The 27,844-nt window shown below is 44.6% G+C and overlaps 1 protein-coding gene across 5 annotated transcripts in view; it reads left to right on the top strand.

Moving 5' to 3' along the window:
* Positions 1–27,844, top strand: part of nfic (nuclear factor I/C) — a 436,656-nt gene that overhangs the window by 315,566 nt on the left and 93,246 nt on the right. For all 5 annotated transcript variants that reach the window (XM_055658628.1, XM_055658629.1, XM_055658624.1 and 2 more), the window contains exons 3-4: positions 14,688–14,759; positions 26,975–27,049. In XM_055658628.1, the coding sequence (XP_055514603.1) occupies positions 14,688–14,759; positions 26,975–27,049 (147 nt within the window). The remainder of the gene's footprint in view (positions 1–14,687; positions 14,760–26,974; positions 27,050–27,844) is intronic.

Here is a 27,844-nt window from a genome sequence, read left to right as displayed (position 1 = left end):
ATGTTAACTCCTTTTGACAAGATCTATTCAGAGCCAATATCAGATGAGGAATGGTTATGACAGTCGAGTTCCCCACTGATTACAAAAAATGTGCTGCGTTGTGCCAACCCCAAAAGACCACCTTATATTTTTATTTTGTCCTCGCTTCCCTTGTAAGACTTGCTGTGCTGCATCAAGTCATCGAGTGTGTCGGAAAAAGCGCCTCTTGAAAATAACATCATATTTCAGAATGAAGGACAGTTTAGTGTGAAGTGATTAGAATCGTGCCTAATCTCTGCAAGAATATTTACCACGGCAGTGGCAGCTGTGATGCACAGCGGTATTATCATTTTCATCTCTGCGTTGAACAAGATCTAACTCAGTCTGATGAAGAGTCCCGACTCGAAACGTCACCTATCCACCTTCTCCAGAGATGTGGCCTGACCCGCGGAGTTACTCCAGCATTTTGTGCCCTTTTTTGTGTAAACCAGCACCATTTCTCTCCACAGATGCTGCCTGGCCCGCTGAGTTCCACCAGCACTTTGGTGTTTTGCCCTGCCAAGTGTGATATCATTTCCTCACTTCCCTAACACTAGCACACAACATAGAGATCTTGGAGGCACTTGTGAAGGAGATTTGAATCCATTAACAAACAGTTACAAAGGGTGCAGAAGAGTTGCATCAGGATGTTACCTGGGATTGCAGGTTGGATAACAGGTAGAGATCGGATAGGCTGGTACAATTTTCATTGCAGTGTAGGAGGTTGAGGGGTGACTTTGCTGAGGTGAACTAGATCGTGAGGGACATAGATCAAGCAAATGCTTTTTCCCAGATTAAAGGATGCTAAAACTAGAGCGCGTAGGTTTAAGGTGAGAAGGAGATGCAAAAAGGAGATGGCTGTGGAGGTCAACTCCACTTGCTATTTTTAAAGCAGAGATTGATAGGTTTGTCTTATTAAAGGGCGTCAAAGGTTTCGGGGAAAAGGCAGAAGAATGTGGTTGAGAGGGAAAGATAGATAAGCTATGATTGAATGATAGAGCAGACTTGATGGGCCGAATGGCCTAATTCGGCTCCTATGTCTTATAGCCTTATGGTCATCAAGCACGGAAACAGCCCTTCAGCCCAACCCGCCCATACCGATTAAGATGCCCCATCTAATCCAGTCCCATTTGCCACGATTTGGTCCATATGCCTCTAAATCTTTCCTATCCATTTACCTGCTTTTTAAAATGTCATTATGTCATAACGTTCTCATTTCTCAGCATTTACTCTTGCTCGGATTGTTCTAGTGCACCGAGAGTCATCATGAAAGGCGTCACAGCACCAGAAACACAACACTGTGCACTTGGATGTGTTTGTGTTGTTGGTCATGAGTACACAGCTCGAGTCCGGTCAAAAGTCCCAACCGTTTCCTGTCCGTGAGAGGAAGCTTAAACTGGGGTGTGAAGTGCAAACACATCCTTACTGCTGCTCCATTCACTTTGTTCATTGTAAAACAAAGTTCCAGCATGTACACTTAAACAAAATCAGAACCGTTGCATATCAGAGCAATCTCCACATCACAGGGCCATTTTTTTTCCACCACAATGTTTGAGTTGCGTTGTGTTGAGACAACAGGAGTAGCTCAGCAGAATAGACAGAAACTCGGGAGTAGATGGATAGATGACGTTTTAAATCGGGACCATTCTTCGGTCGGAAACGAAACGTCACCTGTCCATGCCTCCAGAGATGCTGCCCGGCCCATTGAGTTACTCCAGCAATTTGTGTTCAATGCAAGATTCCTTGAGTCTAAAGTTTTCCACTGCTTTTAATGTATCAAAATTATGCACGTTATCCTCAGATGGACCAGAGTAATATAAAAATGCCAATGACTAGAATGCACAGAGCGGAAAAGTTTAAAGGAGATGTGCAGGGCAAGATTTTTTACACAGGAGGATTGCGCTGTCTGGGGTGGTGGAGGAGGCAGATATAGTGGTGGTGTTTTAGAGGCCTTTACATAGGCACACGGGGACATGCAAGGAATGCAGAGATATGGATCATGTGCCGGCAGAGGAGATTAACTTGGCATTATGTTCAGCACAGAGGTGAAAACATAGATAATAGGTACAGGAGTAGGCCATTCGGCCCTTCGAGCGAGCACCGCCATTCAATATGATCATGGCTGATCATCCAAAATCAGTAGCCCAGGTAGGTCGAAGGGCCTGTTCCAGTGCTGTGCTATTCTATGTTCGATGATTCTCTGGCAAAGCTTTGGGTTGTTTCCAGCGCCAGTGGACTTTGTGCCAAGGAAGTGAAGCTGATCGGCCGGGACAGGGTTGGGAGGGTGTCGGGGGAGAACGGTAGATCTCAGATTGCCGTTTCAGTTTTAAAATAGATCTCAAGGCAGTCAGAGCACAGTGTTCACGGATCCAATCAGACTTTGGGCTCAACAAGGAGATTGGTAGAATCATGCTGCATGGGACCTGGCCCTTCAGGCCAAACTAAGATGCCCCATCTATGCAAGTCCCATTAATCCACATTTGATCCGTATCCCTCTCAATCTTTTATATCTTGGTTTATACTCTCTAGAATTTAGAAGATTGAGAGGGGATCTTATAGAAACTTACAAAATTCTTAAGGGGTTGGACAGGCTAGATGCAGGAAGATTGTTCCCGATGTTAGGGAAATCCAGGACAAGGGGTCACAGCTTAAGGATAAAGGGGAAATTTAAAACCGAGATGAGAAGTACTTTTTTTAGAGTGGTGAATCTCTGAATCTCTGGAACTCTCTGCCACAGAGGGTAGTTGAGGCCAGTTAGCTGGCTATATTTGTTAGATGTGGCCCTTGTGGCTAAGGGGATCAGGGGGTATGGAGAGAAGGCAGGTACGGGATACTGAGTTGGATGATCAGCCATGGAAATGGCGGATCGAAGGGCCAAATGGCCTACTCCTGTGTTTCTATGTTTCTATATGGATGTACCTGTCCAAACGTCTTTTCAATGATAGTATGGTACCTTTCTCTGGCAAGTTAGCTGTGTGATAGGGAAATGGGATAGGAGTGTGGGATGGAGGGGAAAGGATGGTAACTCTGGGGTCGGATGGGAGATGGTGGGAGATTGGATCGAGGTGTTTTTACTGCACACATTGAGAACTAAGCTTATTAAAGTCAGCGACATGAGACTTTTTTTCCTCTTATTAATAGCTAAGATGGCTTTTATTCTTTATGCTTTTCTTCTAAATCACTGGCTCATAGAGTCATACAGCACGGAAACAGGTCCTGCCCTCCATTGCTGTCTTTATGGAGTTTTTACGTTCTCCCTGTGTCCACGTAAGTTGCCCCCTGTTCCTTCCACATGGCAAAGATGTACATGTCAGTAGGTTGATTGGCCACTGTAAATTGCTCCGTGTGTGTGGGCGAGGGGTAGAATCTGGGGAGAGTTGAAAGACACAATTAATCAAATAAACCAAGATTCGTATAAACGGGTGTGTGATGGTCGGTGCAGGCTCACAGGTTGGACCATGGCAAGATAATGTTTATTTAACTGCATTTTTTGCATCATGGGCTCCTGATTTTATTATGTTCCAAGTATGCAGTAAATTCATAGAACATAGAACATAGAACAGGACAGCACCGGAACATTTACATTTTGCTTTACATTTACATTTTGCCCTTCACTCCTCAACGCTATGCATTCTAGTCTTTGACATTTCCACCCTGGGAAAAAAACGATTCTGACTATCTACCCTATCTATGCCTCTCATAATTTTATAAACTTCTATCGGGTCTCCCCTCAGCCTCTGACGGTCTGAGCCAGAGAAGATAACCCAAGGTTGTCCAACCTCTTCTTATAACTAATATCTTCAAATCCAGGCAACATTCTGATAATGTTTCTTCTGAATCCTCTCCAACCCTCTGGGGCGACCAGAACTGCAAATGTCCAACACTGGGGAGCATAGCTGTAAGATGAGAGCAGTGTTGGGTGCAGACATTGTGGGCCGAAGGGTTAGTTCCTGTCTGTTCTGTTCTACTGTACTGTTCTACTTGCTTGGATTAAACTTTAGTTTAGAGATAGAGATAGTGTAGTTTAGAGGCCCTTTGGCCCACTGAGTCCATGCTGGCTAATGACCATCCAACCAGTGATTCCCCACACACAAGCACTACCCTACACACTAGGGACAATTTACAATTTTTACCGAAGCCAATTAACCTGCAAACCTCAACGTCTTTGAGGAAACCGGAGCATCCAGACAAAACCCAAGTGGTCACGGAAAGAATGTGCAAACTCCGTACAGGCAGCATCCATAGTCAGAATCGAATCGGGGTCTCTGCCGCTATAAGGCAGCAGCTTTACTGCTGTGCCACCATGCCCCCCTCTCGAGGGGTTACAGGGAGTATCACTCCCCCCGCAGTGAAGGGGTTCATGGAACCCCTGTTGTGCGATGAGTTCCTGAAACCGTAAAGAGTTAGATCCAGTCATCTGTTGTCCAGTTGGCACTTAAAGTGAATGAAGCACAAGGACTTTATGTTGAGTTATGACCTTGGCGAGCTGGCAGATCCAGATCACGTGATACCAGGAACCTTCCTCACCGCATCAACGCACAGCTGCTAAACTGGTAGTCATGTCCAAGGTCAAAGTTCACCACTCAGACTCCCGGCTTTGCATTCCCAGAATAGAACTGGAACGGAAAGCTGGAAAGAGTGCGGAGAAGGTCTACGAGGATGTTGCCAAGAATTGAGGGACTGGGCTTTTGGGAGAGGTTGGGCAGGCACAGCCTTTTCACACAGAAGGTGGTGGGTGAATGGAACAAGCTGCTAGAGGAGGTAGTTGAGGCAGGTACCATAACAACATTTGTTATTCCTTGGAGCACAGGAGCCTATGGGATGATCTTATGGAAAATATGAGGGAATAGATGGGGTGAATGCACGGGGCCTTTTACCTAGGGTAGGGGATTCAAGAACCAGAAAACATAGGTGTAAGGTGAGAGGGGAAAGATTTAATAGGAACCTGAGGGGCAACTTTTTTACTCAGAGGGTGGTGGATATGGAACGGGCTGCCAGAGGAGGTAGTTGAGGCAAGTACTGTAACAGAATTTAAAGACATTTGGACAGTTCCATGAATAGGAAAAGTTTAGATGGATATGGGCCAAATGTGGGCAAATGGGACTGGCTTAGATTGGGCATCTAGGTCCACATGGATGTTGCAAAGGGTCTGTTGCTGTACTGTATGACTATCACTTTCAACAGACATTTGGACAGATGTCTGGATAGGGAGGGTAATGGGCCTGATGCAGTCAAATAGTACTAGCCTACTATACCATCTCGATCAGCATGGGCAGGATGGGCTGAAGGGCCTGGTTCTGTGTAGTACAGCTCGATGACACTGTCAGCCATACCCCACTCAATCAGTCATTAAATTACAAAGACCCAAATAACTGCAGGCTCTGGCATCTTGAGACTGGCAGCATCTGAGGACGGAATGGACAGGTGACATGCCTGGTCCAGACCCTTCTTCAGTCTTCACTAAATTACAGTTGGCATTCATTCATTTTATCTATGATAATATTTACATCACTTTCCCTGGTTTCTCATTCAGACGGAGTCAGGTTCTGGAACCCCAGCTTCCTGTTTGACCAGAGCTGAGATTCAAACTGAGCATTGCAACACTTTCATTGACTGCCTTCTACTCTAGCTCATATCTTGAATCTTGCAGGTTTCAGGTCTTTCCTTGGTTATCTCACGTATTCTGCCTTGGACTAAGTCTGTAGTTACAATTAGAAGATAGACACGAAATGCTGGAGCAACTCAGTGGGACAGGTAGCATCTCTGGTGTGAAGGAATGGGTGACGTTTCGGGTTGAGACCTTTCTTCAGTCTGAAGTTACAATAAGAATGCTGTGCACAGTGGTGGACTCCCCATTGCAGAAGACATTGAGGTCAGTGAATACCAAACCACCCACCACTCCCCAGCTAACATCACCGCAGATGCCCCTCGTTATCTCAAGTGCCCTCCCCAAAACTCATTTACATCTTAACTCCAAGAATTGACCAGAAATGATGCACATCATGAAGTCACACTGTGCAGAAACAGGCCCTTTGGCCCATTGTGTCTATGCCAGCCATCAACACCCATCACAGGGCATAGATTTAATGTCAGGGGAGAAAAAGTCTAAGGAGATGGACGAGGCAAGTTTTTTTTTATGCAGAGGGTGGTGGGCGCCTGGTCCCTCTGCCAGGGGAGATGGTGGGAAAGATACGATGGAACTTTGGTACGCTGGTGGTGACTTGTTTGTTGTTTCAGTTAGTTTTGCTTTGTGACCAATTATTTGGTCCATTTGTGTAGTTCCTGTTGTCTGAAGACATTGGTGGCAAATTGTGCTCATGCTTCTCATCCTTCTGTTCCTTACCCTTACTGAACCCTCGGGTAAGGTCAGCCAAATGCTCTGCAGTGTTTGTGCAGCTGTCGTTTGAAAGCGCAACATGAACACCTGTCTAAATAGTTGCGCTTTGCGCCCCACTTTGTGCGCAAAGAAGTGGCAGATTGTCAAGCGCCCTCTGATGTGGCTTTGCAGAACCACTCAGGTCAAGGGCAGTAAGGGACGAGCATAGGATGGCCTGGCCAGTGACAAATAAATAGAAGACACTGAATTCGGTGGTATCGGAGACAGTGAAGATGGTTATCAAAAATTGCTGCAGGATCTTGATCAGCATTGCAAATGAGCTGTGGAATGGTTAATGGAGTTTAACCTGTTCACTGCCAAGTTTTTTTTTTAACACTATTGGCCATGACCTGCTTATTGCCGCTTAGGTGGCACTGAACTGGTTAATGCATATAAGTGCAGCATGTTGCATTTAAAAAAGTGAAACCAGGGCAGGTTCTTCACAGTGAATAGCTGGGCTCTGGGGAGTATTGTAGAGCAGAGTAAACTAGGACTGCAGGCACATAGTTCCCCGAAAGTGGCGTCACAGTGACATCAGATAGGTGGGTCAAGAAGGCTCTTGGTACATTGTCCTTCATCGGTCAGGATACTGAGTATAGAAGTGGGGATGTTATATTACAGTTGTACAAGACATTGGTGGGGGGACTTGAAAGAGGTCTTTAAAATTATGAGAGGGATAGACAGAGTAGACGTGGATAAGCTTTTTCCCTTGAGAGTAGGGAAGATTCAAACAAGAGGACATGATTTGAGAATTAAGGGACAAAAGTTTATGGGTAACATGAGGGGGAACTTCTTTACTCAGAGAGTGGTAGCTATGTTGAATGAGCTTCCAATGAAAGTGGTGGAGGCAGGTTCGATTTTATCATTTAAAAATAAATTGGATGGGTATATGGATGGGAAAGGAATGGAGGGTTATGGTCTGGGTGCAGGTAGGTGGGATTAGGGGAGAATAAGTGTTCGGCACGGACTAGAAGGGCCGAGATGGCCTGTTTCTGTGCTGTAATTGTTATATGGTTATATGGCAAGTCTATAATTTGGAGCTATGTGTTCACTGTTGTCCATCGTACCATAGGAAGGATGGCATAAAGTTGGAAAAAGTGCAGAGAAGATTTATATGGATGTTGCCAGGTCTTGAATGCCTGAGCTATAGGGAGAATTTGGACAGGCTGGGACTTTATTCCTTGTTGCCAGGCCCCCTTAAAATCGCAGTGGACCCTTGCGGATGGTGCAAAGGTCTATAATAGTGACTCACTGTCCTCAGAAATAGCACAGCATCAAAGAGTGAGGCCAAAGAGATCTCCAGTCACATAGACACAAGAGTACAGTTCCAATTTCCAACCAACACCATTGCAGGCAACTTACTTTGTGTGAGTTTGAGTTTAGTTTATTGTCTTTGGCCTGATTGTATTCCTGACATCAGATCATACTATACATGTGTTCATAAGGTCATAAGGAATAGTAGAATTAGGCCATTCGGCCCATCAAGTCTACTTCGCCATTCAATCATGTCTGATCTATCTTTCCCGACTAACCCCATTCTCCTGCCTTCTCCCCATAACCTCGGACACCTGTACTAATCAAAAATCTATCTATCTTTGCCTTAAAAATATCCACTGACAGCCTCCACAGCCTTCTGTGGCAAAGAATTCCACAGATTTACCACCCACTGACTAAAGACATTTCTCCTCATCTCCATTCTAAAAGAGCGTCCTTTAATTCTGAGGTTACGACCTCTAGTCCTAGACTCTCCTACGAGAGGAAACATCCTTTCCACATCCACTCTATCCAAGCCTTTCACTATTTTGTATGTTTCAATGAGGTTCCCTCCTCATTCTTCTAAAGTCCAGCGAGTACAGGCCCAGTGCCGACAAATGCTCATCAAACTACTCATTCCAGGGATTCTTGTATACCTCATGTTCATGTTTTGTATGATTTGGTTTGATTGGATACCGCACAAGCTAAAGCTTTACATTGTACCCTTGTACACCTGACAATAATAAACATAAGCCTCGGATCAGAGATGCTTTGGGGAATATGAAAATCATCTGGGATTGATGGGACCCTCTTTGGGTGGCGATGGGTGATGTTTCAGGTCAGGACCTTGTCTGAAGAATGTTGTCTGCCCATTCCCTCCACAGATGCTGCCTGACCCACTAAGTTCCTCCATCACTCTGTGTTGGGTGTTGGGATTAAGAATGGAATCATAGACATTCATGCATATGTTCCCCATGGTATCAAAATGAAAACAACTGGGTATTGAGACAAGTGGACCTCTGAGAAAGCTGCCCCTATAACGCTCCCTGTAATACTTCTCTGTGCGATAAAAGGTAATAGGTTAGTGTTTCACAAAAATAATTTATTGATCTCAACTCGTGGATGTCAAACATGGTCAGTCTTCTAGCCAACAACCATCAGGCTCTTGAACACAATGAAACATTAAACTATGAACTATGAAGGAATATGGAACTGCAGATGCTGATTAGTACACAAAAGGACATAAGGTGCTGGAGTTCTGGGCAGCCTCCTCTGGTAGCATCTCCTTGAATGCTCAGGAGCCACAAAGAACTGCAGATGCTGGTTTGCATAAAAAGACACAAGGTACTGGAGTGACTCAGCGGGTCAGCCAGCATCTCGGGAGAACATGGTTCTGGTCGGGACCCTTCTTCGGATGGGTCAGCAAAGGTTTCAACCTGAAACGTCATCTATCCATCTTCTCCAGAGATGCTGGCTGACCCACTGGAAATTCAGTCTGGACATTTTCTTCTAAGTAAGTCCTTGCGCCACTTCTGTTTGAAACTGAGAGTTGAATTAGGAGTTTCAGGAACGGTTTACGGAAGAGAAAGTCTGCATCTATTTTCAGCCGAGTAACTTCCTAGAAATCATTCTGAGTTGCCAGTCGGGATGCAGAATATGTGAAGGTTGCATAACATTGAGTGAATACAAGGCCAGAAGGAACCAGGAGTAGAAGTAGGCCACTCGGCCCCTTAAGCCAGCCTCACTGTTCAGCATAATATGGCTGATCTGCCCCGGGCCTCAACTACACTTCCGTGCCATTTCCCCACAGCCCTCGAATCCTCGATCTTTCAAAAATTGATTTCCATCCTCTTTAAATCTCTCTAGTGATCCAGCCTGCACAACCCTCTGGGATAGAGATCTCCACAATGCACCATCTTAACCAGCTGTATTATTTTAAATTATGTTTCTTAAGACTCTCCCACCAGTGGAAACATTTCAACATCTACCCTATTTAACAAAATGTGAATGGGTTGTCAGTGGTTGGCATGGACTCGGTGGGCTGAAGAGCCTGTTTCCATACTGTTTCCCCAAACTAATCATCTTCACAGTGGCCACACTTTGGAGAGATTTCTCAGCAAAGCGGTAAATGGAATACGAGAAGCTGCAGATGCTGGAATATTGAGCGAAACACAAAGTGCTGGAGTAACTCAGTGGGTCAGGCAGCATCTGCAGAAGGAATGGGCAGATGATGTTTCAGGTTAAGACCCTTCTTGGGGCAGATTGGAGTAGGAGGGAGAGAGCTGGAAAAGAAAGGTGGGAGTGAGCAGGGGAACTTCACACCTTGTTTTGCCAATTTTGATGGATTCAAAATCATGGTTTAGATTTATTTTTGTCGCATGTAGCAAGGTACAGTGAAGAGTTCTGATTTACAGGCGTTCAAACAGTTCAAATAATACTATATAAATACAATTAGTTCTAACTCAATTATAATAGATAAAGGAAATGGTAAGATACAGAGTGCAGAATATAGTTCTCAGCAGTGTAGCACATCAGTTCTTTAGACAAAGTCCCAGGTCCTCAATGGGGTAGAGATGAATCCAACAGTACCCTATCTCATGGAAGGACCACTCAGAAGCCTGATATCAAAGGGGAAGAAGCTGTTCCAGATTTTTAAGCTTCTGTACCTTCTGCTGGATGAGAGCAGGGAGAAGAAACAATGACCAGGGTGAGCCCAACATGTCTTTGATTAAGTGTAAGAAGGAACTGCAGATGCTGGTTTAAACCCAAGAAAGACACAAATAGCTGGAGTAACTCAGTGGGACAGACAGCATCTCTGGAGAGAAGGTTTGGGTGATGTTTTGGGTCGGGACCCTTCTTCAAACTGGTCTCGACCCGAAACGTCACCCATTCCTTCTCTCCAGAGATGTCTTTGTTATATTGCCTGCTTTTCCTAGGCAGCGTGAAGTGTAGATGGAGTCGGTGGTGGGGAGTGTGGTCTGTGTGATGGACTGGGCTCCATCTGGCTACAACTCTCTGCAACCTCTTGCAGCCCTGGGCAGAGCAGTTCCCAGACCAAGCTGTGATGCAACCCGACACTATGAGTTAACGGGCATGGTTGGCAGGCTGGCTTTGTGTCTCAGTCACACGAGGGCACATCCAGTCCACACTCGCATGCAGTCAAGCCGGCTGACATGTTGTAGAAAGTGAGACAGCTGCTCACCACGACTTGGCAGGAGTGACCGTGCATCTGTAGCCATAGCAACGCATGTCTGATAACTACTGCTGAACATGGCGCCAAAGATGTGAACAAAGCAGGCCGACATGACACAGCTGACATAACAGTAAAGCAAAATTCTCATTCGGACTCACACCTCTGAGAAACCCATCCCAAATAACACTGCCTGTGATACTGCATACAATACAATACAATACAATTTATTGTCATTTGAGCCCCAGTGAGGCTCAAACAAAATTCTGTTTCCACAGCCATACAAACAAAGACAATTTCCTAGACATACACACAATTTAATTCACACAAACATCCATCCATGATGGAAGGCAAAGTCTTTTCTCTCCCCTGTTCTCCATGTCTCTCCCGATATCCAAGCCCCAGGTGGGCGATGATAAGTCCCACGGCCATTTTAGGCCGTGCCGGGCGATTTACGGCCCCGCTCCCGGTCTAAATGTCATAACCTGTGCAATAACAAATAACAGGCCAGTGGTCCCCAAAATTAATATATTTATCTTAACTCTTGGATGTCAAACATGGTCACTATTCTTCCCAACAGCCATCAGGCTGTCGAGCGCAACAAAACACTAAAACTATGAACTATGGAGGAATAAGGAACCACAGATGCTGGTTAATACACAAAATGACACAAAGCGCTGGAGTTCTGATTTCTGGGGAATTTTACGTGTAACAGCTGCAAGTAGTAGTAAATCTGGAAAGTCACCAGCAGTCTCTTCTATAGCATCTCCTTGATTACCCAAGAGTCTCAAAGAACTTCAGATGCTGGTTTACATAAAAAGACACAAAGTACTGGAGTAAAGGGCCTGTCCCACTTTCACGACTTAATTCATTGACTTGTTTACTCGTGGACATTTTTCATCAGGCTAGAAAAACGCCCCGACCTACTTGATGCCTCGAGTACCTACGACTAGCATCACGACCTCCTACGACCATGTGACGACCATGCTGCGAGTATGAGTCAAGGGCAAACTCGGCAGAGGTCGCGAATTAGGTCGTGAAAGTGGAACAGGTCCTTAACTCAGCAGGTCAGCTAGCAACTCTGGAGAACATGGATGGATGACGTTTCGGACTGACACCCTTCATCAGACGGGTCAAGAAAGGTCTCAACCCAAAATGTCATCTATCCATGTTCTTCAGAGATGCTGCCTGACCTGCCAAGTTACTCCAACATTTTGTGTCCAATGAACCGTGGACTGTCTTGTTTGCACTAAAAATATTGGAGTTATTAATTTATTTGTTCATTATATGTTACCCTGTGTGTATTGTGTTTGCAGGCCTGTTATGCTGTTGCAAGTAGGAATTTCATTGTTCTGTAGTCAGTTCATGTGGCAATTAAACACTCTTGACCTTTGATTATTGGCTTAATTGCAGGGGTTTACAAAACTCATAAACAATTCATGGGTCATTCAATCTGCTTTGCTCTTGTTGTAAATACCTTCCCTAAAAACATCTTGGTGGATGGTAAGAACATAGAGCAGAACTGCTCAGGAACAGACCCTTTGGCCCCCAATGTCTGTGCTAAACCTGATGCCAAATCAAACTGATCTCTACTGCATGTACGTGATCCATATCCCTCCATTCCCTGCATATCCGTGCACTTCCAGTCTTTGACATTTCCACCTTGGGAAAAAAGTTCTGACTGTCTACCCTAACAATACCTCTCATAAGACAAAAGCAATTGATATGCGTGAAGTTCAATTCTTTAATCGCTCTGATTTCCTCCCACATCCCGGGTTTGTAGGATAATTGGCCTTTGTAGCTTGCCGCTAGTGTGTAGGATTTGAAACTGTGATAACCTGGAACTAGTGCACGGGTGATCATTGATCGGCATGGACTCAGTGGTCGTAAGTGGGTTAACATAGAATTAGCGTGAACGCGTGATCGATGGTCAGCGTGGACTCAAAGGGCCGAATGGCCTGTTTCCATGCTGGTTCTTTCAAGCAATCAATCAATCAATCACTTAATTCCCAACACCTGCAGCTTTATCTATTTGACATACTTACAAAAGTGTCATAATCCACAGACATCTGATGTTTTATGCTGGGGATGGTACTGAGCTCTTTAAGTTTAAACTAACTGTAAATAGTAGAAAATAAATTGCTGGGTGTTTGGCTTCAGTGAAATATCATAAGTAGTCTGAAGAATACTAGAAGCATCTGCAGCTAGTCTGTATGGTATGTGGCATAAATCCAGTTAGTGTTGTATTGAAGCTGCTTTCTGATATGTGGCAAAAATAAAGTTGTTTTTTGCAGCAGTGTCAAAGGAAAAAATAAATCAAGAAATACATCAAAACTAAGGGCATTTTAGTTTTAAAAAATCTGTATAGAATATCATACAATTATAAATGAATATCTGCTCATTGACTTGTTTCAATCTGGTTTCAATTTCCAAATCGTTGCAGGCATAAACTGTGTTGCGTACCACTTAATAATTAGGGAATTTGTCTCATGTTACGAGAATAGGAAGTCTGTGGACCTGATCGCTAGCATAGTGTGACCAGGTCTCTCGTTCACCACCCAGAGCGGGCGGTGTGGTTCTGTTCTCAGTAGGGTCAGTATGCAGCACACAATATCAGTGGTGCATTCACACCTCACAGCTGGAGACACATAGAGCCATTCAACATGGAAACAGGCCCTTCATCCCAACACATCCATGCTAACCTAGATGCTGCAACTAAGGTAGTCCCATTTGTCCGTGCTTGGCCCATATCCCTCTAAACCTTTACTCTCCATAAACCTGCCAAAGTGAAAAAGACAAAATGTGAGATTAGATTAGAGATGCAGGTATAGCATGGAAACATGCCCTTCTTTAGCACATGCCAACATCAATCACACGCACACTAGTGTTATGTTAGTTCTATGTTATCTAACACACTAGGGGCAGTTTACAGACGTTAATTAACCTACAAACATGCACGTCTTTAGAATGTGGGAGGAAACTGGAGCACCCGGAGTAAAGCCCACGCAGCCATAGGGAGAACGTGCAAACTCTGCTCGGTCAGCGCCCGAGGTCAGATTCGACCCTGGCTCTCTGGCACTGTGAGGCAGCAGCTCTACCGCTGCACCACTGTGCCGCCTTCTGTGCTCTCCCTTTCCCCCTACTCCCTAGCCCCCTCCACCTACTTCTGTCTTCATATTTCACACCTCTTCTATCCTTCTCCTACTTTTTGTCCTTTCATCTGTTGACGTTGCCCAACCATCTGCCAGTTAATACACCCCCCTTTCCTGTATCCACCTGTATCCACCCATCACTTGCCCAGGTCTGGTTGGCGGAAGGGTGGAGTGGGTGACAAAGGCTGGAGGTGAAATGGGGATAAATGAGTGTCAGATGAAGAGACAAGTTTAAGAATAAGGGGTGGGCCATTTAGGGATGAGATGAGAAAAATCTTTTTCACCCAGAGTTGTGAAACTGTGAGATTCTCTGCCACAGAAGGCAGTGGAGGCCAATTCACTGGATATTTTCAAGAGAGAGTTAGAGAGGGCAAACAGAATCAAGGGATATGGGGAGAAAGCTGGAACGGGGCACTGATTTTGGATGATCAGCCATGATCATATTGAAGGGTTTGAAGGGCTGAATGGCCTACTACTGCACCTATTTCCTATGTTTCTATGACAAGAGGTGGCTGTCCAGGTAAGCAGCCTTCAGTGTTTAATTGGATTGGAGTGATAAATGATCTTACTTTGGCAGCTCATTGACATAACTAGCTCATCGCGGATGTGGTACAATGCTTCTGATGTGTTGTTATAGCTTTAGAGCGCATGGTTGAACTCTGCTTCTTGCTCATTCAAACCTTCATTTTCCCCGCAGAATCAGAGCAAAGTGGCAGCCCAAGGACAGCTATCGGCTCTGAATCTGATGACACCAAGCCAGGAACTATTGGTGAGTACTGCGCGAACCATTGGCAGTTATCGTTCCTTTGCTGTCAGAGTTACCGATGTGTGTGCATCGGTTACAGTCACAGCTACACACGGCACGGAAACAGGCCCCTTCAGCCCATCCCGTCAATGCTAACCCATATGCTTAAGAAGGAACTGCAGATGCTGGAAAATCGAAGGTAGACAAAAGTGCTGGAGAAACTCAGCGGGTGCAGCAGCATCTATGGAGCGAAGGAAATAGGCAACGTTTCGGCCTGAAACGTTGCCTATTTCCTTCGCTCCATAGATGCTGCTGCACCCACTGAGTTTCTCCAGCACTTTTGTCTAAACCATATGCTGCCAGGTTGGAGTCATAGAGACATACAGCACGGAAACAGGCCCTTCACCAAACTCAACCATGCCCACAAAGACCACCGTTACAGACATTGAGATACACAGCACAGAAACATATCCTACAGCCCATGCTGAACAAAACGCTCCACTTAAACTACTACTTAGAATTAAAGCAGAGAAACAGGACCTACGGTCCAACTATCCTAAGAACCCTCTCTAAATCAATGCTTTAGTTTAGTTTAGAGATACAGCGTGGATACAGGCCCTTCGGCCCACAGAGTCCGTGCCGACCACTGATCCCCCTATACTAGCACTATCCCACAACTGAGGAAAAAATTTTCATTTTTTACCAAAGCCAATTAGCCACCTAATCTGTATGTCTTTGGAATGTTGGAGGAAACCAGAGCACCTGGAGAAAACCCACGTGGTCACAGGGAGAACATACAAATTCTGTACAGACAGCACCCCTTGTCAGGATCGAACCCGGGTCTCTGGCGCTGTGAGGCTGCAACTCTACCGCTGTGCCATAGGCTGTTGAAAGTCTTACCATTCATTGTATATTTTCCTCATGCTTTGTATTATTTTTATGAATTTATTGCATCATTGATAAATACATATTTATTTGTGTGTTGTTATGCTGATGGTCCTGTTAAGCTGCAGGAAGTAAAGTGTCATTGTTCCATCTCCCTTACATCTGACCATCAAACACTTTTTTAACTCTTGACTCTTGCATTGGAAGAAGTACCTTCAAAAATATTGTTTTTTTCCTGGCATTACTGTACACTTGACAGTAATAATCCATACCGACCTGAAACATCACCTGTTCCTTCACTCCAGAGATGCTGCCTGTCCCACTGAGTTAGTCCAGCTTTTTGCGTCTATCTTCGGTTTAAACCAGCATCTGCAATACCAATGGTGACACTGACCTGGGGGAGGAACATGGATAGGAAAGGCTTAGAGGGATATGGGGCATTTATGGGCATTTAGGATGGCACTGTGGCACAGCTGGGACAGATGCTGCCCCACAGCGCCAGATTCCCGGGTTCGATCCTGACCTTGGTTGCTATCTGTGTGGAGTTTGCACGTTTTCCCTGTGACTGCTTGGGTTTCCTCTGAGCGCTCCGGTTTCCTCCCACATCCCAAAAATGTTGGTGTTTGTAGGTCAATTGGCTTCTGTAAATTGCCCCTAGTTTGTAGGGAGTGGAGGTGGTGTTGGAATAACATAGAACTAACGTGAATGAGTGATAGATGGTCGGGCATGGTGTCCACAGGGATGTCAGGGTCTGAGTCCAAAACTCCCTGAAAGTGGCAACACAAGTAGATAGAGTGGTAAAGAAGGCAAATGGCATACTTGCCTTCATTGGTCAAGCATTGAGTAAGAGTCAGTAAATCGATGCAACTTTAAAGGACTTTGGTTAGGCCGCATTTGGAGTATTATGTGCAGTTCTGGTCACCCAAAGAAGGATGTGGAGGTTTTGGAGAGGGTACAGAGCAGGTTTGTCAGAAGAATGCCTGCATTAGAAGGCATTAGCCATAGGGAAAGGTTGTTCAGACTTGAGGGCTTAGCTTTAAGGTAGGAGGGGCAAAGTTTAAAGGAGACGTGTGGGGCAAGTTTTTTTTTACACAGAGGTGGTGGGTGTATGGAACGCGCTGCCAGGGGTGGTGGTGGAGGCAGATACGGAAGTGGTGTTTAAGAAACTTTCCGATAGGCACATGGATATGCAAGGAATGGAGGGATATGGATTATGCGCAGGCAGATAAGAATTGGTGTTGTCGTCATGTTTGGCACAGACATCGTGGGCCGAAGGGCCTGTCCCTGTGCTGTACTGTTCTATGTTGTGTCTGATGGGAGAACGTTACCGATGTGTACACTCCTCCTGCCCTCTATCACTCATCACTTATTGTTGATGGATACATGTTGATGTATCTCCTGTCACTGGAGATCTACACTATTATGGTGTACCAGTGTCTACCAATGTCCTGATGCAGAAAGCTGTTACCTCTCCCACCGTGTTAATCTTTACATTGCCCAGAGGGTCACTATACTCTATGTCACACTTTCACTGTTTACTGTATTTATCTGACCACTAGCTATGTTTATTGGAATGAACTATTAGAATTTTTTTCCTTGTGCTTTTTATGACAAAAACATTGTTGCATTTATGCAGTATCAGTTTATTATTTCCGAAGCAATTTCGCACAAAAGAAATACCTACAACTCCCCATAAATTCATTTAATTTGATTTGAATACCCTTCCAAACCCAAACAACCAAATGCAAAAGCATTGAGTTACGATGTGCTTGCACGAGTAAAATAAACCAGCTCCGACCAGTCTTTCTATTTTAATCCAGATTATTTGTACATTATTTGTACCTTGTGTTTTATCCTGTGAGTTACAACCAACAAAGGATAGATAATAAATTCAAACCACATCCAGAGACATAAATTCATACTTAATCCCCAGCGGTGAGGCACCTCGCTGTGAGAGGCTGTCAGCGATACATTTACCCCTTTGTTCTAGAGGTGTGGCATATTTGATACTTAAAATGCTACCGATTTCAGAGAGGAAAATAACTTTGATGGTCAGTCCAGTTCTTTGCAAGAATCCCCGGAGTTAAGCTGAGATCCTTTTATTTATAAATTGGCATTAAGCGCACAGCGACGCTCCGATTATCTGCTCCAACTAAGTATTGGAAACAAATTTGGCATTAAATCTCCGTGAATGACACAGGCAATTTAGGATCAGGTTATTTAATCCCTGGATTCAGTAGGGGAATCACGAACCAGAGGACATGGGTTTAAGGTGAAAGGGGAAAGATTTAATTGGAACCCGAGGAGTAACTTTTTCACTCAGAACGGGTGGTGGGTATCTGGAACGAGCTGCCACAGGAGGTAGTTGAGGCTGATACTATCGGAGGCCATTCAGTCCACTGGATTCATGCCATCTCCCAGCAGAGCATTTCTATCAACCCTGTTCTCCCTCTCCTTATTAGCCCTGTACTCCTGAAACGTAATCACTCTTACATGCCCATCAATATCTTCTTTAATTCTTTTCCCACTTAACTTCAAAAGACATTTGGACAAGTAATTGTCAGGAAAGGTTTAGGGAGATAAGGGCGAAACGTGGGCAGGTGGGACTCACGTAGATGGGGCATATTAGTCAGCATGGGCAAGTTGGGCCAAAGGGCCTGTTTCTGTGCTGTGTGATTCTATGCATTTCGTTGTCTCTGTACTGTACTGTACTCTGACAATGACAATTAAAATTGAATCTGAATCTGAATCTATGATTCGATGACTCTAACAGCTCGAATTGGACGGATGTAACCCAGAGTTGGAAGGTTCCAACAAAACATAAACTAGTGAGGGGCATGAGCAAGATATCCACAGCCGTGTATAAGGTCATAAGGAATAGGAGTAGAATTAGGCCGTTCGGCCCATCATGGCTGACCTGTCTCTTCTTCCTAATCCCATTCTCCTGCCTTCTCCCCATAATCTCTGACTCCTGAACTAATCAAGAATCTATCTATCTCTGCCTTAAAAATATCCACTGACTTGGTCTCCACAGCCTTCTGTGACAGAGAATTCCACAGATTCATCACCCTCTGACTTTAATTAAATTCCTTTATTTTCCCCTCATCTCCTTTGTAAAAGAACCTTCCTTTAATTCTGAGGCAATGACCTCTAGTCCTAGACTATCCCACTAGTGGAAACATCCTCTCCACATCCATTCCAAAGACAGAAGTCCCATCCTATCCAGCCTCTCCCTATCTAAGCCGTTCACTATTCTGTACGTTTCAATGAGCCCCCCTCCCCCCTTATTCTTCTACATTTCAGTGAGTACAGGCCCAGTGCCGGCAAATGCTCATCATAGGTTAACCTACTCATTCCAGGGATCATTCTTGTAAATGACTGATCGTGAAGGATGAATAAGTGACATTGATATTTCTGCAGCAAACCACACAGCCGGGGGTAATAAGTGGCGGGTGCGGAAGAGGTTGACCAGGATGTTGCCTGGACATATGGGGTGGGTTATGGGGAGAGTCTGGCTAGGATGGGACTTCTGTCATTGGAGCGTAGGAGACTGAGGGGTGACCTTATTGAGATGTATTTTATTTTAGAGATACAGCTTGAAACAGGCCCTTCGGCCCATCAAGACCACACTGACCCGGAGTATCTGTGTTATCAAGTATACGCACGCGTGGAGTGAATAGATCACCCAGTTGCTTGTTCTTTCCGGCTTTATTCCATGAGAGCAACCTAACCTTACAACAACTTTTGGCATCTGTAGTTCAAATTAAATCTTGCAATCCAGAGGTTGCTGTCAGTGAGAGGAAACCAGAACTCCCTGACGAAGCCCATGCATGTAAATTCCACACAAAGAACACCTGAGGTCAGGATCGAACCTGTTATGAGGTAGCAGCTACACCACTGTGCTGCCCTATGAGGATAAAATGAATGCACACAATCTTTTTTGTTAACTCAAGGTAGAGGCTTCCAAATCTAAAGTGTGTAGGATTATGGTGTGAGATTAAGAGGAACCTCAGAGAAAATATTTTCACTCGGAGGGTAGTACGTAGCTGGACTGAGCTGCCAGTGAAAGCTGCAGAAGCAGATACAATTACAACATTCAAAGGACATTTGCAGGTAATAAAGTCTAGCCCAGAATCCCAACTAAAGCTATAGAATCATACAACAAGGAAACAAGGCCCTTCAGCCCGACTTGCCCATGCCGACAAAGTTACCCCATCTACACTAGTCCCACCTGCCTGTGTTTTGGTCATATGCCCCTAAACCTTTCCTATCCATTCACCTGTCCAAACGTGTTTTAAGAATAAGGAGAACGGAGATGAGGAAACACTTGTTCTCACAGAGAGTGGTGAGTCTGTGGAATTCTCTGCCTCAGAGGGCGGTGGAGGCAGGTTTTCTGGATGCTTTCAAGAGAGAGCTAGATAGGGCTCTTAAAAATAGCAGTCAGGGGATATGGGGAGAAGGCAGGAACGGGGTACTGATTGGGGTTGATCAGCCATGATCACATTGAATGGCAGTGCTGGCTCGAAGGGCCAAATGGCCTACTCCTGCACCTATTGTCTATTGTCTATTGTTTCAAATGGTATTATAGTACTATAGCACGATGGTCGGCACGGACAGGTTGGGCTGAAGGGCCTGTTTCCATGCTATACAGCTCTATGACTCTGTAACTCAGCTTCTTCACAGCAGTGCCACTGAACCTCAAGGCTCCCATCTCTGGCAAACAAAGTCTGCACTCTACCAAAGGCCAGTCACCCATCCACACTGCTCGACCCTCCCTTCACCCATCGATACCTTTCACCTCCCCCTGTACTGCACCACTATCTACCACCTGCGCATCTTTCTGCATAATTTCAATTATGCAAGCATTGATGAAAAGGTAAAGGAAGATAATGAAAATGAAAGCCATGTTTTATTGTTATCACCGAATAAATAACACTTGCAGAAATCTGGGTCCAAAGTACCCATAAACAACCCATAGAGCTACTGTACATGATAAAAACACTTAGTCACTGTAAATAAATGGTCCCAGCAATACAACATACAATGCAGTGTGTCGTAAAACATGATTTACACTGAATGCAATCACAGGAACACAACTTTTATTACATCAGATTTTTTTTTTTTTAAGCGTGAACTCAGTTCTTTTCTCAGGCTAAAGTGAAGGCTTCATTTGGTTTAGTTGGTCTGTAGAAGGGTCTCGACCTGAAACGTCACCCATTCCTTCTCTCCAAAGATGCTGCCTGTCCCGGAGTTACTCCAGCATTTTGTGTCTATCTTCGGTTTAAACCAGCATCTGCAGTTCCTTCCTACACATTTGGTTTAGTTTTAGTTTAGTTTAGAGATACAGCGTGGAAACAGGCCCTTCGACCCACCGATTCTGCACAGACCAGCCATCCCCAAACACTAGCACTCTCCTCCACATGCCAGGGACCATTTACCTTTTTTTAATACCGAACCAATTAACTCACAAACCTGTACATCTTTGGAGTGTGGGAGGACACCAAAGATGGGCTTGTATTCATTAGAATTCAGAAGGATGAGAGGGAATCTTATAGGAACTTATAAAATTCTTAAGGGATTGGACAGGCTAGATGCAGGAAAAACTTTCCTGATGTTGGGGGAGTCCAGAACCAGGCTAACAGTTAAGAATAAGGCCATTTAGCACTGAGATGAGGAAAAACGTTTTCAGCCAGAAAGTTGTGAATCTGTGGAATTCTCTGCCACAGAAGGCAGTGGAGGCCAATTCACTAGATGTTTTCAAGTGAGAGTTAGATTTAGCTCTTAGGGCTTAAGGAATCAAGGGAAATGGGGTAAAAGCAGGAACGGGGTACTTATTTTGAATGATCAGCCATGATCATATTGAATGGCGGTGCTGCCTCGAAGGGCCGAATGGCCTACCCCTGCACCTATTTTCTATGTTTCTAAGATCTCGGAGAAAACCCACGCAGGTCACGGGAAGAACATAGAAACCCCGTACAGACAAGCACCCGTGGTCAGGATCAAACTCGAGTCTCTGGCGCTGTAAGGCAGTTGCTCTACCGCTACTCCACCGTGCCGCCAAGGTTTGCCTGAACTTAGCAGTATTTTGGTTGATTTAATTTTTGGATATAATTCAAATACAATCGCACAGCAGATATAGCGTCATGTCATCATAAAGCATAGAAACAGGCCCTTCAGCCCTATTTGCCCATGCTGACCAAGATACCCCATCTACACCAGTCCTACCTGCCTATGTTAGGCCCATATCCCTCTAAACCTTTTCTATCCATGTACCTGATCATGTGTCTTTTAAATGTTGTTATAGTAAATTATATTTTAATGAAACGTTTAGATAAATGTAATTTAATTTAAAGAAGTATGACAAGTTATCATGCCTTTTTCATTTCATTATTGCTTATGTACATAAAGATTCTGGGACATATTGTAGAAGTTCTACATATTGTATCTACCTAGTGGTAGAATCGTACAGCACGGAAACAGGCCCTTCAGCCCAACTCATCCATGCTGAGCAAGATGCCCCACTTGAGCTAGTCCCTAATGCCTGGGTTTGGATCAATATCCCTCTAAATCTTTTCCATCCATATGCAAGTGTCTTTTACATGCTGATATAATACCTGCCTCAATTACCTCCTCTGGCAGCTCGTTCTATATACCCACCATCCTCTGAGCGAAAAAGTTGACCCCTCAGGTTCCTATTAAATAGTTTCCCTCTCATCTGAAACCTACAGTGCATTGAGAAAGTATTCAGACCCCTTCACTTTTTCCACATTTTGTTACATTACAGCCTTATTCTAAAATTGGTTACAGTCATTTTTTTTATCATCAATCTACGCACAATACCTCATAATATAAAAGCGAAAACAGGTGTTTAATAATTCTTGCAAAATAATTAAAAATAAATAACTGAAATATCACATTTACGTAAGTATTCAGACCCTTTGCTGTGACTCTCAAAATTGAGCTTCGGTGCGTCGTGTTTCCATTGATTACCCTTGAGAGGAGTCTACAAGTGGTAAATTAAATTGATTGTACATGATTTGGAAAGGCACACACCTGTCTATATAAGATCCCACAGTTGACAGTGCATGTCAGAGCAAAAAACAAGCCATGAAGACGAAGGAATTGTCTGTAGACCTCCGAGACATGATTGTGTTGAGACACAGATCTGGGGAAGGGTATAAAACATTTTTTGGAGCATTGCAGGTCCAAAAGAGCACAGTGGCCTCCGTCATTCATAAATAGAACTTTGAAACCACCAGGACTCTTCATAGAGCCTGGCCAAACTGAACAATCGGGGGAGAAGGGCCTTAGGATAGAGACTTACTAACATATTCAGGGAGGTGACCAAGAACCCGATGGTCACTCTGACAGAGCTCCAGAGTTCCTCTGTAGAGATGGGAGAAACTTCCAAAAGGACAACTATATCTGCAGCACTCCACCAATCAGGCCTTTATTGTAGAGTGGCCAGACAGAAGCTGCCACGGCCACTCCTCAGTTAAAGGCACATGACAGCCCGCTTGGAGTTTGCCAAAAGGCACCTAAACAAGATTCCCTGGTCTGATGAAACCAAGATTGAACTCTTTGGCCTGAATGCCAAGTGTCACGTCTGGAGGAAAACAGGCACCGCTCATCACCTGGCCAATACCATATCTACGGTGAAGCATGGTGGTGGCAGCATCATGCTGTAGGGATTGTTTTTCAGCGGTAGGAACTGGGAGACCAGTCAGGATCGAGGTAAAGATGAGCGGAGCAAAGTATAGAGAGATCCTTGATGAAAACCTGCTCCAGAGCGTTCAGGACCTCGGACTGGGGCAGACGTTCACCTTCCAACAGGACAACGACCTAAACCTCACGTCCAAGACAACGCAGGAGTGGCTTTGTGACAAGTCTGTGAATGTCCGTAAGTGGCCCGGCCAGAGCCCGGACTTGAACCCGATCGAACATCTCTGGAGGGACCTGCAAATAGCTGTGCATCAACACTCCCCATCCAACCTGAGAGAGCTTGAGAGGATCTGCAGAGAAGAGTGGGATAAATTATCCAAATACAGGTGTGCCAAGCCTGTAGCGTGATACCCAAGAAGACTTGAGGTTGTAATCACTGCCAAAGGTGCCTCAATAAAGTACTGAGTAAAGGGTCTGTATACTTATGTAAATGTGATATTTCAGTTATTTATTTTTAATTATTTTGCAAAAATTTCTAAACACCTGTTTTCACTTTTTTATTGTGGGCTACTGTGTGTAGATTGCTGATAAAAAAAAATGAATTTAATCCATTTTAGAATAAGGCTGTAATGTAACAAAATGTGGAAAAAGTGAAGGGGTCTGAATACTCTCTGAATGCACTGTATGTCCTCTGGTTTTTGATTCCCCAACCCTGGGTAAAAGACTCTATGCATTTACCCATTCTAGTCCCCTCATGGTTTTATACACCTCTATAGATCGTCCCTCAGCATCACGAGTAGAATCCTAGCCTGCCCGATCTCTCCCTATAGCTCAGGCCCTCAAGTCCTGGCAACATCCTCGTAAATCTTCTCTGCTTCCCTATTTTTATAGCTGAAATATTTACATTAATATTCATTGGTTGTTGACTAGAAATGCAAAATGTAGTACGTTGTATATTAACTTGATGGTGTTATCCACGTCTTTCTTGCTGAGTTCTTGATTAAAGGTAATTCTTTTGAACTGTAATGTCAGGAGAATATTGTGGTTGAATGATCAACTCTCTGGGAGCAAATCTTGTGCTGTTTTCAAACTATTCAATTATCATCACACAAACATTTAATTGAACTGAAAAGGGAATCCCAACAAAAGTTGTGTTTCTTCCCGCTCGGTCAGAAATTTAAGTTGAATTATTTTGAGCTCAGTTACTGATCTAGTGAAGCACAAATATAGACATCTAACGTGGCAAAACATCCCGAGATGGTTCAGCAAAACACAAAGTGCTGGAAGAATTCACCGGGTGAGGCAGCATCTTCTGACTGATCCATCTCCTCCATGGATGCTGCCTGACCCACGGAGTTCCTCCAGCACTCTGTGTTTTGCTCCTGATTCCAGCATCCGCAGTTCCTGAAGAAGGGCCCCAACATGAAACATCGCCTATCCACGTTTTCCAGAGCTGCTGGCTGACCCGCTGAGTTACTCCGGCACTTTGTGTCTTTTTAGTGTAAATCAGCATCTGCAGTTCCTTGCGTCTCCTGACTATTCAAGGAGATGCAACTGGAGGTGACTCTCTAGATACTCCAGTGTTTGGCAGCTGTTGCACATAAAATTCCCCAGAAAACAGAACTTTGATGTGGTTAACTGATAGAGGAAAGTTCAGTGAGTAGGATTACATTAACTTTCAACTGTGACACAAAGGTAGAATTATTGTGCTGGGGGCAGAGGAATGGCAGGACGCACTGCCAACAGAAATCTGTGGGAAGGGAAGGCTCAGAGAGGAGAGGATTTACCCGTTTAAGCACCGACTGCCCCCATGTCTGTCAGATGACGGGAAGACGGAGCTCAGGAAGTAGCTATTGCTGTGTTGTGGGCAGAGTGTTACTGTGAAACCTGGTGTGGGTGGTGCTGGGTGTTATCTGCCGTAACCCATGTCCCATCTTGATGCCAAAAACGATACCACAAACCAGATTTGCATTAGCGTTGACATGATAACGTAATTCTTCTGGTGCTTACGTAACTTAAGGCTGACCTTGTTTCAACTTTGTGCTAAATTACAATGGAGTGTTTCTTGTACGCCGACCCAGGAGGTGGCAGTTACTTAGTTGCTGTAACCACAACTTTGTGTGTCACTCATGTAAGGCCTTCCCAGACAGGACTTACGGTAAGACAGTTATTTTAGAACCACATATTTTAGAACCACTAGATGCACAGAGTCTCTTGCCCAGAGTAGAGGAATCGAGGACCAGAGGACATAGGTTCAAGGTGAAGGGCAAAAGATTTAGTGTGAGTCCAAAGAGTAACCTTTTTCACACAAAGGGTGGTTGGTGTGTGGAGCAAGCTGCCAGAGGAGGTCGTTGGGGCTGGGGCTATCCCATCTTTTAAGAAACAGACAGCTGCATGGATAGAACAGGTTTGGAGGGATATGAACCAAGTCCAGGCAGGTGGGACTAGTGTAGCTGATACAACCGGCGTACAAGAAACACTCTATTGTAATTTGTGGGGAAGTTTGGCCGAAGGGCCTGTTTCCACACTGCATCACTCTATGACTCTATGACACATGCATGCGCAGTAGTTTAGTTTAGTTTAGTTTGGTTCACTGCCACGTGTACAGAGGGACAGTGAAAAGCTGTTTTGTTGCATTCTATCCAGTCAGCAGAAAGACTGTACATTAATACAATCAAGCTGTCCACAGTGTACAGATACAGGATGAAGGGAATAATGTTTAGTGCAAGATAAAGTCCAGTAATAATTGGAGGTAGACACAAACTGCTGGAGTAACTCAGGCAGCATCTCTGGAGAGAAGGAATGACTGACGTTTCGGGTCCTTCTCTCCAGAGATGCTGCCTGTCACGCTGAGTTACTCCAGCATTTTGCGTCTATCTTTGGTGTAAACTAGCATCTGCAGTTCCTTCCTAAAGATTAAAGAGAGTCCGAGGGTCTCCAATGAGGTAGATGGTGGGACAGGACCATTCTCTAGTTGAACATGTCATTGCCGTCATTGCTGTTCCCACCATTTGGTCTTGTGCTTTATGGTTTAGGTTGAGATTTATTATTGTCATGTGTACCGAGGTAGAACGAAAAGCTTTATTTTAACCTGCTCTCCAATCAGATCAGATATACAGTGCATAAATATCAAGTCGAACTCAATTACAATAGGTAGAGCAAAGGGGAAGATCCAGGGTGCAGAATATAGTTCTTAGCATTGTAGTGCACCAGTTCCAGAGACAAAGTCCAATGTCCGCAATGGGGTAGGGGACAAACCGGACAGTGCCCTAGCTTATGGAAGCCTGATAATGGAGGGGAAGAGGCTGTTCCTGAGTCTGGTGGTGCGTGTTTTCAAGCTTTTGTACCTTCTGCTGGACGGGAACAGAGGGAGGAAGGAATGACAAGGGTGGGGCAAGTATTTGATTAAGTTGGCTGATTTTCTAAGACAGCTTGAAGTGTTGATGAAGTCAACAGTAGGGAGCCAGGTCTGTGCGATGGACTGGGCGACATCTACAAGTCCATGCAATTTCGTGCAGTCTTGGGCAGGGCTGTTCTTAAACCAAGCTGTGATTCAACCTCGGCAGTATGTTTTCTATGGTACATCTATAGCATGATACCTACAGTACTCCTGGAAATGTACACATTTTCACCCCCTGTACATTTTGTAGAGCCAGGCAAGCAGAAACAGTTCATTGTCTTGTCTTTTGCAGAACATACCGAGTTTCAAGAAAGTTTTGTGACTTCAGGTGTCTTCAATGTAACGGAGCTGGTGCAAGTATCGAGAAGTAAGTGTCTTTTTTTATTTGTACTAACTCTGCAGCTGGGATAGTCATTTCTAACATAGCTCTTTTAAAAAAATTGATTAGATTTGTTATAAGAGATCATAGCCATTTGTGGCTTAGGATTGGTGCTTTATTAATTATTTATATGGGTATAATGAATAGGAAAGGTTTGGAGGGAGAATGTAGAAAAAAGGAACTGCCGATGCTGGTTTACCGAGGAAAGACACAAAATGCTGGAGTAAGTCAGGGACAGCATCCCTGGAGAACATGGATAGGTGAGGTTTCGGGTTAGGATCCTTCTTCTGACGGGCCTTGACCCGAAACGTCGCCTATCCACGTTCTCCAGGGATGCCGCTTAACCCGCTGAGCAAATCCAGCATTTTCTGTCAATCCTAGGTTTTTAGAGGGGCTTTGGCCAAACAGGGGCAGGTGGACCAGAGCAGATGGGGCATCCTGGTCAGCATGGGTTAGATGGGCCAAAGGGCCTGTTTTCATGCTGTATGACTCTATGACTGTCTGATAATTACTATAGTCATTGATGTTTAAATTAGCGACGATAAAGATCAGGGAAAAGTTGAATTCAACTTGTAGCCTTGGATTTGGTGATGATTGCAGAAGCATTTTTCACCGAAAATTCTTCACAACTCCCCATTGGTGTGAAATGTTGTGCGGCCACGAGAGGTTCCGAAAATTGGTTCTGACTCTGAGTGAACCGAGCCGGTGCAAACCATTACACGGTCGAGCACAGCAGGTCAGACGTAGAGGGGAGAAGGGGGGGTGGGGGGGAGAAAGCAATTC

The sequence above is a fragment of the Leucoraja erinacea genome, chromosome 29 (assembly GCF_028641065.1).
Source record: "Leucoraja erinacea ecotype New England chromosome 29, Leri_hhj_1, whole genome shotgun sequence".
Lineage (NCBI taxonomy): Eukaryota > Metazoa > Chordata > Chondrichthyes > Rajiformes > Rajidae > Leucoraja > Leucoraja erinaceus.
Note: the sequence above shows the minus strand (reverse complement) of the source record. Positions and strands in the feature narration are given on the sequence as shown.